This window comes from Phacochoerus africanus, chromosome 14 (genome assembly GCF_016906955.1).
Source record: "Phacochoerus africanus isolate WHEZ1 chromosome 14, ROS_Pafr_v1, whole genome shotgun sequence".
NCBI classification, from domain to species: domain Eukaryota; kingdom Metazoa; phylum Chordata; class Mammalia; order Artiodactyla; family Suidae; genus Phacochoerus; species Phacochoerus africanus.
This window is the reverse complement of record NC_062557.1, coordinates 23,887,787-23,904,820: the sequence shown is the minus strand read 5'-3', so window position 1 is coordinate 23,904,820 and position 17,034 is coordinate 23,887,787. Positions and strand designations below refer to the sequence as shown.

Here is a 17,034-nt window from a genome sequence, read left to right as displayed (position 1 = left end):
GGTCTAATGGTACTGTGGAGCTGCCTCATACAGGTTTGGGAAAGCCAATTGTTAAGATTTCAGAAATTTTGCAAGCCAGCTGTTAAACACAGCCAACTATTAAAAATTAAATTATACAAGGTTATAATTAAATATACTAAAAACAAAGGTAATAAATATCCCTAACTCATCACTTCCTAGTAAGTTTTGTTATTATTAACCTATGGTCTAGAGGTTATTTGTGTTATTATATCTGCATGATGAATCTACTGCATAATAGTATGCTCTATGTGGAGTTTCTGTCGTGGTGCAGTGGAAACAAATCCAACTTGGAAACATGAGGTTTCGGGTTGGATCCCCGGCCCCGCCCAGTGGGTTAAGGGATCTGACATTGCCATGAGCTGTGGTGTAGGTCGCAGACGAGGCTTGGATCCAGCGTTGCTGTGGTGTAGGCTAGCAACTACAGCTCCGATTTGACCCCTAGCCTGGGAACCTCCATATGTTGTTGGTGCGGCCCTAAAAAACCAAAGAAAAAAAAAGTACACTCTGTGTTCAGTAAAGTCATGATGGTCAATTGAAATGAGCCTTGGTGGAAGTCTTTGCACCATGAAAATCTGCAAATGCTACAAACTGGGACTTGATTTGTTTTGTTAATTATCTAAATTTAAGAAAGTGATGGAGAAAATGTTAATACTTAAGGTTTTTTTTCTTTTTTGGCCACACCCCCAGCATATGGAAGTTCCTGGGCCAGGGACTGAATTCCAGCTAGAGCTTTGAGTTATGCCTCTGCAGCAATGCCGGATCCTTAACTCACTGCGCAGGGTTGGGGATGCAACAGACGCCTTCACAGAGACAAGCTGGATCATTTACCCCTGTGCCGCACTGCACCACAGTGGGAACTCCAATATTTAAGATTTTACATGAACGTGTTGTATCTGCAGCCATTACATTGTGTATGGCACAGAAACTCAGGAAATATTCTTTCAGTATTTGAAAACAATTTTCCAATTCAGCAAAGAAGTCGCTTCCATAATGGACAGTTAAGAAGTCTTTGTTTTTTCACTTCCCTCTTACACTGATGCAGAGAACATCAACTAACATCTATGTCACAATTGTATTCTCCAGTCAACTGAAACGACAGGTTGGCCACTCATACAGGAGTCTGGCAAAAATCAATGAAAGCATTCTGTGAGAATCAATTGGTTATAAGGAATTTGCAGTTGTACATTATTATTTGTAAATTCTGTGCTTCACATCTTTTACATCAGCACAATTTATGATAAATGTGTGTGTATATATATATAATATGCATACATTCCCGTTTTCTCTCGACAATCAGCTGTTCAACACTTATTAGCACATGTCCTGGTCTAGAACATGTTATTCATGTGTCATTTCATAAATACTCACTAGATGCCAAGGGAGGGGGGAAAATACAGTTAATCAATGAACAAACGACATGGCCACAGTCGCACCTCGCAAGCGGCATAGGAGGGACCGGAGCCAGGGGTACTGTTCTCTCCCAGGGCCAGCGGCTCTCTTCCAGGACTAGCTCAGGCTTCCCAGGGCCACCCCACCTCACCCGCGGGTGGGGGGGGGCCTCGGCCTGAGCACCTGGGAAGTGAAAAACCGGGGTCGCAGTAGCGGGCTAACTGCTAGGCGAGAAGAAGCCCATTGCCAATCGCAGCCCAGGCCGCGGGCAACGTCATGCTCCGCAGAGGCCTGCGCGAGCAAGCTCTGGGGAAAGGGGTGTGGCTATCACGCCAGGAAGTGACGCCACCAGGGGCGGGGCTCGGCGGCGGCGGCGCGCGGCCTGGGCTCGCGCTGGGCTCCGCGCGCCCCCCGCCCCCTGTATGAGGCAGAGGCCGCGGTGGCCGTTAGCGCTGTCGCTCCGGGGGCCGCGGCGGGCGGGGCTCCGGCGGGGCCCGGCCTAGTCCCCACCCCAGCCCGGCTCCCAGCCGCCCGCCCTCCCTCCCTCTCCCCGATGCAGGGGGCCGAACTCCGGGATGGCGAGGCGGCGGCGGCGGCCGCTTCGTACCGCGTCCTGAGCCGCCTGCTCGGCTATGGAGAGGCGGCCCCCGAGCCAGGCCCGCCGCCGCCGCCCCCGGGCCATGGCCCCGCGCCGCCACCCTTCCTCGCGCGGCCCGGCCCGCGGAGCTCCAGGCCGCCGCAGCTGATGGTGTTCCGCAACGTGGGTCGGCCGCCGGAGGAGGAGGACGCGGAGGCGGCCCCGGATCCGGGACCCTCAGAACTGCTGTGTCCCCGGCACCGCTGTGCTCTGGACCCCAAGGCCCTGCCTCCGGGGTTGGCGCTCGAGCGGACCTGGGGTCCGGCAGCTGGACTAGAGGCGCAGTTGGCGGCCCTGGGGCTCGGGCAGTCGGCGGGGCCGGGAGTCAAGACGGTCAGCGGGGGTTGCTGCCCATGCCCGTGCCCCCCGCAGCCGCCCCCTCCGCAGCCCCAGCCGCCTGCTGCCGCCCCGCAGGCCGGGGAGGACCCCACGGAAACCAGCGACGCGCTGCTGGTCCTAGAGGGCTTGGAGTCGGAGGCCGAGAGCCTGGAGACTAACAGCTGCTCGGAAGAGGAGCTCAGCAGCCCGGGCCGCGGAGGAGGAGGGGGCGGCCGGCTTCTGCTGCAGCCCCCTGGCCCTGAATTACCCCCGGTGCCCTTCCCAATGCAGGACTTGGTCCTTCCAGGGCGCCTGAGTAGAGGGGAACAGCAGCAACAGCAGCAACCTCCCCCGCCCCCGCCTCCTCCTGGGCCCCTCCGGCCGCTCGCGGGCCCTTCTCGGAAGGGCTCCCTGAAAATTCGCCTCAGTCGCCTCTTTCGCACGAAGAGCTGCAACGGTGGCTCCGGCGGTGGGGATGGGGCCGGCAAGAGGCCTTCTGGAGAGCTGGCTGCTTCAGCTGGGAGCCTGACAGACATGGGAGGCTCTGCGGGCCGGGAGCTGGACACCGGGAGGTGAGACCGGCTGGGGCGGGCGGTCGGGCTGCCTGATAAACTTCCCCCTTCTTCTTTCATTTTCCCTTTTATTGTACTGCTAACACGATCCTGACAGTTCTTCGGCAATGGTCTTCATAAGGAGGCAGAGACTTGGGGCTAAAGGTGGTGACATTGCTCATTATGTCAGCGCTCATTGTGGGAGCAGCATTCACTCTGAGAATTCACTCCCAGGTGAGACTTCTCAGCTGGTTAGAATTTCTCTAATCGGGAGATAATTTGAAATCATTCCCCACACGCCTACCCTGGCCCAGCTTTTAAAGTTTTTCCAAGGTATCTTATCTATCCTAACCCCTGGCAGGGAGCTTGCTGGAAATGTGGGCCCTCTGGGGCAAAAAAGTTGATGTTGCGTTTTGACTCCTTTGCTGATTCTTCTGTGTACCAGCACCCCACTTCCTTCACACTCATGCGTAGAGATGATAGGACAGACTTGTGAGGTTATAGGCCTGCAGCAGTCAGTTGGGCAGCTCTATTCACAGTTTTAATGTTTTCTTGGTTGGTCGCTTAGGTGTGCTTGGTATCCCAGCCTGTGTGCTGACCACTGGGAGAACAAATCGCTTTTCTCAAGCCCATGTGAGAATTCTAAATATGAGCTATAGGCACTGATACATGAGTTCTAGGCCAGTTGATGAAGATTCCAAACTTAGACGTGGGGTTTTTTCCTGCATTTCTGAAGGGTTGCATCCATTGTTAGATCTGTAGGTTGTTTGTATTGCCCTTGTGGTGTGCACTGCTGAGTGGGTTCTTAGAAAGATTGGAACTGGTTTTGGTGCAGCTCCTGTGATGGGTTCGTGAGACATCCTGACAGTCACAACCCAAGGCTGAAAAAACAGACAAATAAACAGAACTTTACTGTGCCCCAGTATCACGTGGGAAGCTCTGGGAAAAGATCAGAGGGCCCCAGAATTCCAATTTTTAAAAAACTCCCCAGTTGGTTCTGAGGTATGATCTAAACTGGAACCACTCATCCATGGACTTCTCTTTTCAAGAGAACTTGTACTCCCAGAGGAAAGTGTGGGATCAGTTTGATTTTGTTGCCGTCTCTGAACAGCTGTGCCAGGGGCTCATCCTGGGTTCAGACCAAACCTAAACTCCAGAAAGAAATCAGTAGGCAGATGTCTGTTGCCTGTTCAGGTAGACGTATGTTTCCGCATCTGCCTGGCAGTGAACTTATGCTGGGCGCTCAGGTCTGAAAAAGTGTGTGGCTGCTGAAACAGCTTTTTTTTGTGGGAGACTCTGCATCTGATGCTCCACTTAACCAGTTTAGATGAAATTTTCATCAGCTGGGGGGTGCGGAGGGGAGGGCAGGATGGAAGCTGTGGGTAACGACAGGATAGATTGCTAATTTTCCTGTGGTTTGTCTTGCCTTTGTTCCATATTGACCAGGACTTGGTCTAAGATTCCAGAGACACCAAATATGAGGTGTGGCGTGAAATTAGCTGCTACGTCTAATAGATTAGGAAGGGGAAAAGACATATAACATTATACGGGTTTTTGCCTTTGGAAGCAGAATTTAATGGTCATTGGCTTCTCTTGTCACCAAGCCTCACAGTAATCACAAAGCAGTTTTCTACTGCAGAGCACATTGGGCTGTGGCTCTGCAAAGAAGCTTAGTGCAGGGCACTGGAGAATTACATTTATTGGTCCAAGAGCTCTTCTGATGAATTGGAAAAGAGCTAGGTATTCCTGTATGAACGTTTGGTTGACTGCTGTTAGGAGGCAGCATGTTGCACAGAGAATGTGACCATCTCGATTCCATTTAGGAATACAATGGCAGCTGTGGGATGCAGGCCAATTTTGCTGTCTTCATGCCCCCCCCTTTCAATCTGTAAAATGGGAGTGATTCCTGTCTTGTTCCTGTCCTTATAGGAATAGAGTGAAGACAAGAGAAACTGAGAGGGAATATTTTGTGCTTTTGGAGGAAAAGCATTATGATGGAACTGGTGATTAAAAAAAAAAAAATGCTTAGGACTTGGTGCTGTTAGATTTGCTTGTTAGCTTTTCCGCAGCTTACTATGTGCCAGTCTTGCTGGCAGCCTCGCACTGTGAGAAACTTGGTAAGTCTGGCCAGGGTAGTTGTGATTTCTATGGCTCTGCACCTCCTTCATAAATCCGCCCTGTTGGAAGGAAGGATAAGTTTGGATTTTTTGCTTGTTCTCTTGTTTTGATTGGTAGGACCTGAAAGCCTTGAGAAATGTCAGTCTTTTGCTAGAAGGTATGTGTCTGCCTTCTTATTGTTGGCTGGAGTTAATTATGAATCTCTGCATCTTTGCTGTGTAATTCGGGGCTTTTACAGTAACCTCTGGGCATGATTCTCTTTGCTCTTCTCAGTATCTACCTCTCCCCATCGCTGTCACTAGAAAGTACCTCTTCGAATCATTTTAAAGCTAAACAGTTTCTATATTTTAACTTGAAGCAAGACTTTATTTCCTTTCAGATGCTAAGTTGACCTTCCTGGATGTACTGAGTCTTAAGTCTAGTACGAGTTAACTTAGAGAACTCTTTTGAAGTGAGGGAAGAAATGGGCCCACCAGCTAATCAGGTTTCTGTTTTGGAGAACTGGGCTAGGCTGTGTAACACACATATGTTGGAATTCAGAGAGCTGGGCTTGATGCCTGTGGGCTTCGGTGTTATATAGGCTTGCTATTTCAGGAAAACCAGTGAGTTCCCTTGTCTGTTTCACATATGTTGAGCTGATTGTCTTCCTTTGTATTTGGTGAGAAATAGTATTTGATCCGACTTTTTTGAATCATTACATAATGCACACTTGGTTGGAAATGGGTACCTTGTTCACTTCTCTAGGTTTGTTTTTCTTCATATGTAACAATTGAGGCTATTAATGGCAGTCTTCAAAGTTGTGAGGAGGAAAAATGGAGAACAGTTCTGTAGTGGTTGCCTATCTATTTGTTTGGGAAAAAAAGATACAATTCTGGAAAGAGATGCAGGCTGCCTTGGCATCAGTCTGGGGCCCTGCTGTTGTGGACAGACCTGGCAGACATGAGAAACCCTTTTCTCTGTTTTCTTGGGTCTTCAAGTCTAAGGGAGGTTTTCTTTTTTTTTTCTTTCTTTTTTTTTTTTTTTGAGAAAGAGCTGAGAGAAAGATTTGGTGGTGTGGTGAGGAGGGTCTGACTTTATGTTTGGATTTTGGGTCCATACTCCGTTGATCTTTTTAACTGTTTTTCCATGAAGTGGTTGTGGCTGGCACCTCTCTTTTGGAATGAGCAGCCTGGCTTCAGAAATCTCTGTCCATAGCTCTTGCGTCTTTTACTTCTTAACATTTTGCCCACTGACATTCCTAAGGTTTTAGACCTTGGGCTACGCTTCTGGGCTTTTCCCTAGAAGTTCCCTCCATAGATTCTTTAGTTGGTTTATGGTGGAGTTTTGGATCTGACCTTGTTGCACAGATGTCTGTGTATTGGAACTAAAAATGAACACATGGTTTTTGTGCCTGTAGCACATGAACAGACACTGGCTTATGATGTGTTGGAAATGGCACAGCCTGGCTAACTTGGCACTGTGTGCTTTAACAGGGGCAGAGGTACATTGTGGCTGCAAAACCTGATATTTGGGCATCCTACTTTATTTTTCGGCTTTTTAGGGCTGCACCCGGGGTATATGGAAGTTCCCAGGCTAGGGGTCGAAACAGAGCTGCAGCTGCCAGCCTGCACCACAACTCGGGATCCAAGCCAAGTCTTCGACCTACACCACAGCTCACAGCAACACCAGATCCTTAACCCACTAAGCGAGGCCAGGGATTGAACCCATGTCCTCATGGATTCTAGTTGGGTTCTTTTCTGCTGTGCCACAATGGGAACTCCTGTAGACATCCTACTTTAGAAATTAGAAAAGGATACGTGTAAGACTTAAGACACTGTTGAGGGGATTTATGCACAAGCGTGGGAGAGCAATACTCCTTCATTGTTTATATTTTAGGTTTCAAGGAATTTAAACAGTGGCAATGGTTGTATCAGTGTGTTGTCTGCCTGTCTAGTGTAGTGCTTTTAACGCCTTTTATCCCACACACCTGTTGCCATACCAGTAGTGATTTACAGAGAGGAAATGGACAGAGGTGTCCTATCTCTGTTACCTGCACCACACACGGTGCATAGCTGACACAGTGGACTGCTAGCCTCAAAGAAAAGCTTTAACCTAAGGTCTTGTTCTGCCACCTAGGCCTCGCCCGCCAAGTCCTACCCTACCCCACCCCTCAGGTCTTTCGCTGCTGAGATGCTAATAGCCCACTGGCAGAGTTACAGTGGCTTAACTTTGTACCCTGATGTTTGTTAAGGTGATCTGGGGAGAAGTAAAATAACATGGGAATGTAGCAGATAGAAGAGTTAGTTAAAAACGTTATCTGGGAGTTCCCGATGTGGTGCAGTGGGGTCAGTGGTGTCTTGGGAGCACTGGGACACAGGTTCAATCCTCGGTCCAGCACAGTGGGTTAAGGATCTGGTGTTGCCATGGCAGCTGCGGCTTAGGTTGAGACTACGGTTGGAATCTGATCCCTGGCCTGGGAACTCCATATGCTGCGAGGTAGCCAAAAAAGGGGGGGGAGGGGGGAAGGTTATCTGTGGTCCTATCATTCATGTTGCTCTCCAAAAAAACAGCATATCCAGCTTAGAATGGTTATCATTTTAAATGTTTCCTGTATACACAAGGAGATGTATAAAGGGTATGTACTAGAATAACAATGAAATGTACACCCATCACTAGGCTTAACAAATCGAATGTCATCAGTACCTCTAAAGACCCCGGTGTGTTACTTCCCGTTTACAGCTCTCCCCTCCCCCGTGGAACCACCATCTTCAATTTTCTATTAATCATTCCCTTGCTTTGTTTTTTTTATGGTTGTCTAGATTGGTCTTTTCATGAATGACTGTCAATAGCATGCTCTCAGGATCCTTGAGACAGAAACTGCTTTGGATTTTTAGTTAGACAATATCTCCCCAAAGAGTGAAGGAAGCACTCGTTTATTATTAGCCTTTCAGCCTCTTAGACCTTCTCCCTGTCTAAGCTTCCAGCTCTGGGGCCCCTTTATTTGCCAGAAAGAGCCATTCCAAGGCTCTCAGATGGCTCTGCCTGGGTTTAGAGTCATATGCATTTCTTTTTCTAGATCTTAGAAGCTATGATTTTCTTCTTCTGAATGCTGGGGGCGGGGAGAAGAGGAGCTGGAGTGAGAAGGCCTCCGCAAGATGTGTGCTTTTGGGTACTGCTGTTCTTCAGTGCTTGGCACTCAGGAGGCCCGTCCTCAGCATGGGCAGATGGCAGAGTAATGCAGCTTCCTTTGAAAAGAGGCAAACGGCCAAATGGCTGAGGTGTGAACCCTTTGAAAGGCCAGTGCTTTAGGCTTCTGCTTGCTGAGTTTAATGTTGTATCCACGAGTTATGGAACAGAAATCAGCTTGGAAGCTCTTGAGTCTTCAAGTTCATGTCCAGTGGAATTAACTTGCCATTCCAGGCCTCTGGAGTATTAGGACTAAGGTACAGACTGCCATGAGCAACTTTCATAAATAGAGGGGCTGTGTGTGCTGTGTCTTGTTCAGATGCAGTCACCTCTCCTGGGTGTGCCACGTGCAAGGTGTTCACAGTGGGTCCCAGAAGGCAGCGTGGAGGTGGTGGCAGTGGGAGTGTGAGACAGGTCAGGAGAGGAAATCCAGCGTCTGGCTATTTCTGAGTGAGGTCTTCACAGTATGGTTTTGAAATTCTGTTTGAAGTGAGTTCTGAGTAGTGCAGACACCTGTGTTAAAACGTACATGCATAAAGATCTTCCAAAGTTAAATAATTTTAAATAGGATTTCATTTTGAATTTTCTTTGCTTCTGCCCTAGTCTATTGGTGCAGTTGAAGTTTTACTCAGTCCTTTGGATGAGAGTAATTTTGGAAAGTGAGCCGGCTACAAGGCGTGGAGTCAGGCGCTAAATTTGGTAGTGGAATTGTTTTTTTTTAAGTCCGATTTATTGAGATATAATTTATATACCACCTAAAGTTCTCTTTGGTTTTTTTGGCTGCACTCTCGGCATGTGGAAGTTCCCGGGCCAGGGATCGAACGCATGCTACAGTTATGAGTTGCACCCCAGCTGCGGCAACTCTGTATTCTTAACCTGCTGCACCGCAAGGGAACGTCCTAAAATTCACCTTTTTCCGTTCTCGGTTTTAATAATTTTGACAAATGTCAAAATCATAGCCTTTGCCCCAAAGTAGACCTCTTTTCATTGCCTTCACAAGTTCTTTCCCTTGTAGTCATTTCAGTCATCCCAAGGTGGACTTTTTGAACCTAGCACAGGGCTAGCCAGAAAGTCTTTATCAGAATCTTTTGGATTTTTTTTCATTTCTCACTAAAAAGCCAGTGGAAATTGGTGCAAAGTGAAGTTACCTTTGGAGTATCTTCATGGGAGAGCTGGGTTTTCCAGGTGGTTGGGAGCAGCATCAAGGAGCAGTCATGGAGTGCCTGTCATGGTGCAGTGGTTAACAAATCCAACTAGGAACCATGAGGTTTCGGGTTCGATCCCTGGCCTTGCTCAGTGGGTTAAGGATCCGGTGTTGCTGTGAGCTGTAGTGTAGGTTGCAGACTCGGCTCGGATCCCACGTTGCTGTGGTTCTGGTGAAGGCTTGGCAGCTGCAGCTCCGATTCGACCCCTAGCCTGGGAACCTCCATATGGCCCATATGGCGTGGGAGTGGCCCTAGAAAAGGCAAAAAGACAAAGAAAAAAAAAAAATAGGAGCAGTCGTAGGAGAGCGCTGTGACTAGCAGCTTAGGGGAGGGGGCTGCCTTCTTTGGGTAGAGTCCCTCACTCGAAGAGGCCCCCTTATTCTCCAGTGCCTTTGACCCGTGGTTTGGGGCATTTGTGTAGAAACCAGAGGTGTTACTGGTCGAAGATTGCATGTGCAGCAGTTCCCGCTGTTGTGCAACAAGATCAATGATGTCTCTGCAGCGGCAGGGGCTCGGGTTCGATCCCTGTCCTGGCACATTGGGTTAAGGATCCGACATTTCTGCAGCTATGGCATAGGTTGCAGCTCCAGGTTGGATTTGATCCCTGGCCAGGGAACTCCAAATGCTGAGGGATGGCTGGAAAAGAAAAAGAAAGAAAAAAAAAAAAGGTTGTATGTTCGTCCTGGGGTGCTCTTCTCAAGCCCCCAGATCTTGGCCGGTTCACTTCGGGACCTCCTGATCCTAGGGGCAGGCCCAGGGTGAAAGCTGTTGCTCTGAGATGGCACCTGTTCAGGGCAAGAACCTTCCTTTTAGCTTCCATGTGAAAATCAGTTCTGCATCCAACTTCCTTCCTCCAGAAATGGACTTACTAATTACACTCAAGGTGTTTTACTCTTTTAATGTGCTGGGCGTGGAAAGATCCAAAGAGATTTCTTACTGCTTTGTAGGCTGGTGAATTCTGTAGCCAGATCTATTTAAGGAATTGCCTTAATTATTTCATTCTCCCCCTTGAAATTTTAGGCTTTATTACAGAAGTGCGGCTGACAATGACTAGGATTTGCTTTTGTTTTTTTCTGTGCATCTGGAATCGAGTGTTGCAGTGACTTCAATGCATGTGTGTTCATGCCCCGCCTCATTCTCCCTCTGTGCTTTCTCACCCCCAGGAAACCCAGGTTGACAAGAACTCAAAGTGCCTTTTCTCCAGTCTCCTTCAGCCCCCTGTTCACAGGTAAGGGCGATCGCTTTCTTTTTCTTCTGACACCTGAAAGTGGCAATGTTCTGAGACCTGTCAGGAAGCACTTGCAGATGCATCACAGAGGGAGGGAGCTTCAGGCATGTCTGCAGTTATTTTCTTCTTTCCGCGCCCGCTGGCTTTGGGGTGAGGCTATTTTTATGGTGTGGAATGTGTTCTTGACTTTGGATGCTTTATAGTTTGAGGTAGAGACTGTTGGCTGGTAATTAGGTGGCCCTAGCAGTTATGCAGTGTTTTAGTTCAGGGCCATCACATATAAATTAAAAGTAGGGATTACAGATTTATGGGCTCATAGTGCATGAAGGACTCTCTAGAAGTCATGCAATTCTTGTGCCTGCTTCCATGAAAGGAGTTCATGGATTATCTAATAAACATGATCCATGATGATCTGGTCTATTTTTAAAGACTTGGGGCAAAGGGAATCACATGAACTCTTGTCTAACCCATTATAGGGGCTAGCAGTTCTTGCAGCTGTTAGTGTACGTCATTGTATCCAATTTAAGTGTCTCCTCTTGCAGCACGGAACACAGTTGCTAAAGTAGGAAAGCAGGCAAATGTCCTTTTGCCTTCTCCTTCAAAGGAGGGCTCTTTCTGAGAGGGAGACTGTTTGTTATGTGAGTCAGGTGCGAAGCTCCTGCTTAAATGAGCTGGAGAGAGGGCGTTCTGGAGCACAGAGCCTCCTGTCGCAGAAACCGAGTGCTCCTCACCAGGCATGGCCGAGAAGCCTGTAAACCGAATCCCAGTTTCAAGCTGTTTGGGCTGTTGTGTCCCTCAAAAAGATGACTGCAAGAATTGTGATCTGGGAACAGACATTTCCAGGAAAATGTTAAGCAGGCTCGTGGAACCCCCATTCCTGAGTAGACCACCATGAGCTGTCAGGTTAGTTGGTGCCTGTGATAGGCACAGATGGGGAAGGAGGGCCTCTGTTCTTCTCCCAAGCCAAGAATTACAGGATCTTAACCTGTAGCAGAATGTCTTCCTAGTTAATAGTTGTTTCCTTTTTAAAACGATAAAACCCATATTTGTAGTTTCAGGTTCCATGTTCGTTTTTCAAAGAGCCTTAGCTCTCTTGAATTACATCCTTTAAATGCTAAACTACCTCTGATCTAGACCTCTCTGACCTTCCAGAAACACAGCTGCCTGGCTCATTGCATTGCTCTGGGCAGCTAGGCCCTCAGTTATTGAGCTGTGTGATGAGTTCCTAGAATGTCCACTGATGACTTTTGGAAGAGCTTTTTCGCTTATCTCAGTTAGTGTTCAAGGCCTTTGTTAAAAAATTGTATATAGGAGTTACCCTTGTGGCTTAGTGGTAACGAACCTGACCAGTGTCCACAAGGACACGGGTTCGATCCCTGGCCTCACTCAGTGGGTTAAGTATCCGGTCTTGCTGGTGAGCTGTGGTGTAGGTCACAGATGTGGCTCAAATCAGGCGTTGCTGTGGCTCTGGTGAAGGCTTGGCAGCTGCAGCTCCGATTCAGCCCCTAGCCTGGGAACATCCACATGCCACATGTGTGGCCCTAAAAAAGCAAAAAACAAAACAAAACACAGCTGTATAAAGATTCTGAAGGCCCAGCCCCCTGGCCTTTTAGAGATACTCGTTTCCTCATTTTCTTAACTGGGAAACATTAAAATTCTAGCTGAAGGGCCAATTCAGCTTCCTAAATAAGAAAGAGGTGTTGAAAGTTACACCCTTAGGGCCAAGTTAGAGAAATCCCAAGTTCTTTTTTTTTTTTTTTTTGCTATTTCTTTGGGCCGCTTCTGCGGCATATGGAGGTTCCCAGGCTAGGGGTCGAATCGGAGCTGTAGCCGCTGGCCTACGCCAGAGCCACAGCAACATGCGATCCGAGCCGCGTCTGCAACCTACACCACAGCTCACGGCAACGCCGGATCGTTAACCCACTGAGCAGGGGCAGGGACCGAACCCGCAACCTCATGGTTCCTAGTCGGATTCGTCAACCACTGCGCCACGACGGGAACTCCAAGAAATCCCAAGTTCTGACCTGTGGATCAGACCTACCAGAACCAACCTATTCTTGGAGTTCCCACTATGGTGCAACAGATCAGGCAGCATCCTTGCAACACCATGTCTCAGGTTCGATCTCCAGCCCGGCAGAGTGGGGTAAAGGACTGGGCAGTGCCACAGCTGCAGCGTAGGTGGGGCAGCCAAAAAAGAAAGGGGAAAAAAAGAACAAACCTATTCTTGGCTATCAACCTGTTGTTGATAAAATAACCCCTCATTCTCTGGTGCTGGAGAGAAGGTAGATGGGGTCGAGTGGCAAGAAGGAGTGTATATGGCTGAGGACAGAACTGCAGGACATGCCGGGAAGTCAGAGAAACCATGTGCCCCCCGCCCCTCTAGGGAAACTTCCTCTAGGCTTACCTGACTTTTGGCTGACTGCGGAAGAAGTGAACTATTAAGGTTTTAAGTGCACTTTTCAGCCTTTGTAGCCTCAGCTATTAGGAATCAGTTGATATCTGAAATGATTGGTTCTCTCATGAGTAAATATACTAGAAAATCTAAATGTGGCAAGCAGAGTGCCCGTCATGGCGCAGCGGAAACGAGTCTTGACTAGGAACCATGAGGTTGCAGGTTTGATCCCTGGCCTCCATCAGTGGGTTAAGGATCTGGCATTGCCATGAGCTGTGGTGTAGGTCACAGACTCTGCTCGGATCTGGCATTGCTGTGGCCTAGGCCAGCAGTTGTAGCTCCGATTTGACCCCTAGCTTGGGAACCTCCATATGCTGCAGGTGCGACCCTAAAAAAAATTAAAAAATTAATGTGGAAAGCCATTTAGGAAGAAGTTAGGGATAACATTGGGACCTTTTTCTGCCTTCAGCTTACCACCATTTCTTACATTTTAATGACACCTGCTTCCCATGTCCATCTGGGCTGGTAACAAGCTGCTTGTCTTGCTCCCTGAGGCAGAAATTGGTTTACAAGTCTGTAGAAATAAATGGTGTGGCTTCCATTTGAGTAAAGAAGACTTCTTGTTCCAGGTTATATCCTCAGTGGAAGAGCCAGCATTAGATGGCGTTTCCACTGTCAGTCTCACGTTGTCCTAAAGATCTTTATCAGGGTAAAGGAATGATAGGACTTAAAATTGAGTTCCCAAGAGTTCCTGTGTGGCTCAGTGGGTTAAGAACCCCGCATAGTGTCCATGAGGATGCGGGTTCAATCCCTGGCCTCAATCAGTGGGTTAAGGATCTGATGTTGCTGCAAGCTGTGCCTTGGAACTAGTGTTGCTGTGGCGTAGGCCTGCAGCTGCAGCTCCAATTTGACCCCCTAGGCAAGGAACTTCCATATGCTGCAGGTGTGGCCTTAAAAAGAATAAATAGGGAGTTCCCATTGTGGTGCAGTGGTTAACGAATCGGACTAGGAACCATGAGATTGTGGGTTCGATCCCTGCCCTCGCTCAGTGGGTTAACGATCCGGTGTTGCTGTGAGCTGTGGTGTAGGTTGCAGACATGGCTCGGATCCCGCGTTGCTGTGGCTCTGGTATAGGCCGGTGGCTACAGCTCCAATTGGACCCCTAGCCTGGGAACCTCCATATGCCGAGGGAGCGGCCCAAGAAATAGCTAAAAAGACAAAAAAAAAAAAAGAATAAATAAATACAATTGACTTCTCAGATGTTATGGGGGGATCCAGCCATGGGAGCATTAGATCCTGAGTTTCCTGAGAGCAACGGACTGCTAGCCTCTCTTGCTTGCCCTTTGCTTCCCTTTGCTTCTTGGCCTTGGCTTTGGGCAAGGCGCTTCTGTAACATGCTTGCTCCATGAATCTCTCAGGTGAAACAGTATCACTTGTGGATGTGGACATCTCTCAGCGGGGCCTGACCTCTCCACACCCTCCAACTCCCCCTCCTCCTCCAAGAAGAAGCCTCAGCCTCCTAGGTATAGTCTCCTCCCGTCTCTGCCTTCTTGCCTTAGGGGGAGGGCTCACGCTGTGAACCTGTTGTTCTCTGCCTGGAGCCAAACAAGCTCCTCGGTTGCTCCGGATGGGATGGCCCAACTATTTCCTGTCCCTTTCTCAGCACCCGGTCATCTCATGAAACATCTCCCAAAGTGGTTAAATGGGTCTCCTGCCTGCATGCTAGAACATTACTGTCCATGTGTGCTTAGATCAGTATTTATCTTGCCCTGTATCTACTGCTAGTGGGCAGCTTTAAGAATATCCTGGCTGCAGTTCCCTTTGTGGCGCAGCAGAAATGAATTCAACTAGGAACCATGAGGACGCAGGTTTGATCCCTGGCCTCGCTCAGTGGATTAAGGATCTGGCGTTGCAGTGAGCTGTGGTGTAGGTCGCAGATGTGGCTCGGATCCGGCATGGCTGTGGCTGTGGTTGTGGTGTAGACTGGCAGCTACAGCTCCAATTCAACCCCTAGCCTGGGAACCTCCATATGCCATGGGTGCGGCCCTAAAAATACAAAAAAAAAAAAAAAAAAAGAATATCCTTGCTTTCCTGCTTTCAAGCAAAGGAAACCAGATTAAGATGATCATTGCCCTCTGTGCAAAAAGACAGGGTGAAGGTCAGGCCATCTTGCCCCAGCGGGCAACCTGGGGTTCCTTCTCCCTGTCCTCTGCCTTCACCTTGCTCATTCTGCGTTCATATTTCTGAACCTCTTGCTTTTGTTTCTCTTTTCTAGATGATATCAGTGGGACGCTGCCTACATCTGTCCTTGTGGCTCCGATGGGGTCTTCCCTGCAGTCTTTCCCCCTACCTCCGCCTCCTCCACCCCATGCCCCAGGTTAGCTTAGCTTAGAGGCAAGACTTGCAAGAGGGGGGAGTACAAAGTGATAGACCTTTGAGGGATGGGAGAAATCTATTTGTGGAAATAACAGAACTTATGAAAAAGCTTAAATACTATCCCTTTGGCTGGACTAGAACTTCTTGGAAATGAGGCCAAGAACTGGTTTTTCTAACCCATTTTCTTTATGGAGGTGCATCTGATTTTTGTTAGACATAAAAACTATTGGGGAGCTCCCGCTGTGACGCAGTGGGATTGGTGGCATCTTAGGAGCACTGGGGCGTGGGTTCCCAGCCCAGCACAGTGGGTTAAGGATCTGGTGTTGCCGCAGCTTCGGCTTAGGTCGAGACGGTGGCTGATCTGATCCCTGGCCCTGGAGCTCCATGTACTGTGGGACGGCCAAGAAAAAAAAAGTCTATTGGATTTTTTTTGTCTCTTCTGCTGAGACCATCCTTGAGTAGATATCACTTAGGAAACTGCCTTAATTCCAGTAGAGTGAGGAGGTTTAACATGTTGCTGGTTTTCAAAGCTTTGTGGTTTTTCTAAGCTTTTACTATTTACTGCAGCCTTGTAAATAAGTACCAAGCATTTAGTAGCCCATACCTGCTTTGCCAGCCCTCCGTACCCAAGGAATAAAAAGAATGGAATCAGCATTCTTTTCTGCTTGCCTGGCAACATGTCCTTGCCTGGCAAAATCCGTACCCTTCCTGGGCAAGTAAGCGAGTCACTATTTCCAAGGCTGCTTTACCGGCACTTCACCTCGAGGTGGGAGAAGTTGGATTCGCTCTAGGCTGGTGAAGGCCCTGAAGTAGTCACCTTAGTCAGGTTAGTGAGCAGCTCTCCGCCCCTTTCCTGGGGTTAAAAGCCCCCACCCATCCTTCACAGCTTACACGAGCCCACACAGCTTTTTATCCCAGCCCATCCAGCTTTTCCCCACTGCTTTGGCTTCCACCCTTTCTGGCTTAGCTTCTAATGCCTTGCCCCTCTTCAGTTAGCATCTCTGTCTTGGGGGGAGGGTCTGCTTGAGGCTGGGAACAATGAAGGTGAACAAGTGACCACCACTCCCTTGCTCTGCAGATGCATTTCCCCGGATTGCCCCCACCCGAGCAGCTGAATCCCTGCACAGCCAGCCTCCCCAGCACCTCCAGTGTCCGCTCTACCGGCCCGACTCAAGCAGCTTTGCAGCCAGCCTTCGAGAGTTGGAGAAGGTAGGTGGTGCCTGAGGACTGGTGGCTTGCTCCTCTCGCATTCTCCTACTTCTGTACCAGTCTCGCCTTTTATTGTTTTCAGAGGAAGAGTTGTGTCCTTGCCTCTGCATTTGCAGTGACAAAACAATATGCTGCCATTATTAGTTCTTTAGGAGAGGTCATAAAATTGAATCTGAAAGAAAAATCTGAACGTAATGAAGAAAGATTTTGGAGAAATGTTTACCTGGTCTAAGCTGATTGTGGCAGTTAACCGACCCGTGTCCCTCTTCTCTTCTCTGTAGGACCTTGGTAACGGAATTGTAGGATTATTCTGTTGCTGTGAAGGATTAAATGTATGATGAGCCCAATGTTTGTTGCTAATGGTTGAGACGCCCTTAGCGGCGTTTACCTACTGCATTGTTTTGGAAACGGGGGGTTCTTGTGGA

General features: G+C 48.6%; 1 protein-coding gene across 3 annotated transcripts in view; it reads left to right on the top strand.

Annotated features, from left to right (window-relative positions):
* Positions 1-1,820: 1,820 nt before the first annotated feature.
* The window catches only part of SOCS7 (suppressor of cytokine signaling 7), a 36,334-nt gene continuing 21,120 nt past the window's right edge, over positions 1,821-17,034 (top strand). The window contains exons 1-5 of one of the 3 annotated variants that reach the window (XM_047757153.1): positions 1,821-2,937; positions 10,568-10,632; positions 14,443-14,547; positions 15,300-15,401; positions 16,479-16,609. In XM_047757153.1, the coding sequence (XP_047613109.1) occupies positions 1,964-2,937; positions 10,568-10,632; positions 14,443-14,547; positions 15,300-15,401; positions 16,479-16,609 (1,377 nt within the window). In that variant the 5' untranslated portion in view covers positions 1,821-1,963. The remainder of the gene's footprint in view (positions 2,938-10,567; positions 10,633-14,442; positions 14,548-15,299; positions 15,402-16,478; positions 16,610-17,034) is intronic. The other 2 variants (XM_047757154.1, XM_047757155.1) reach the window with 2 other exon arrangements.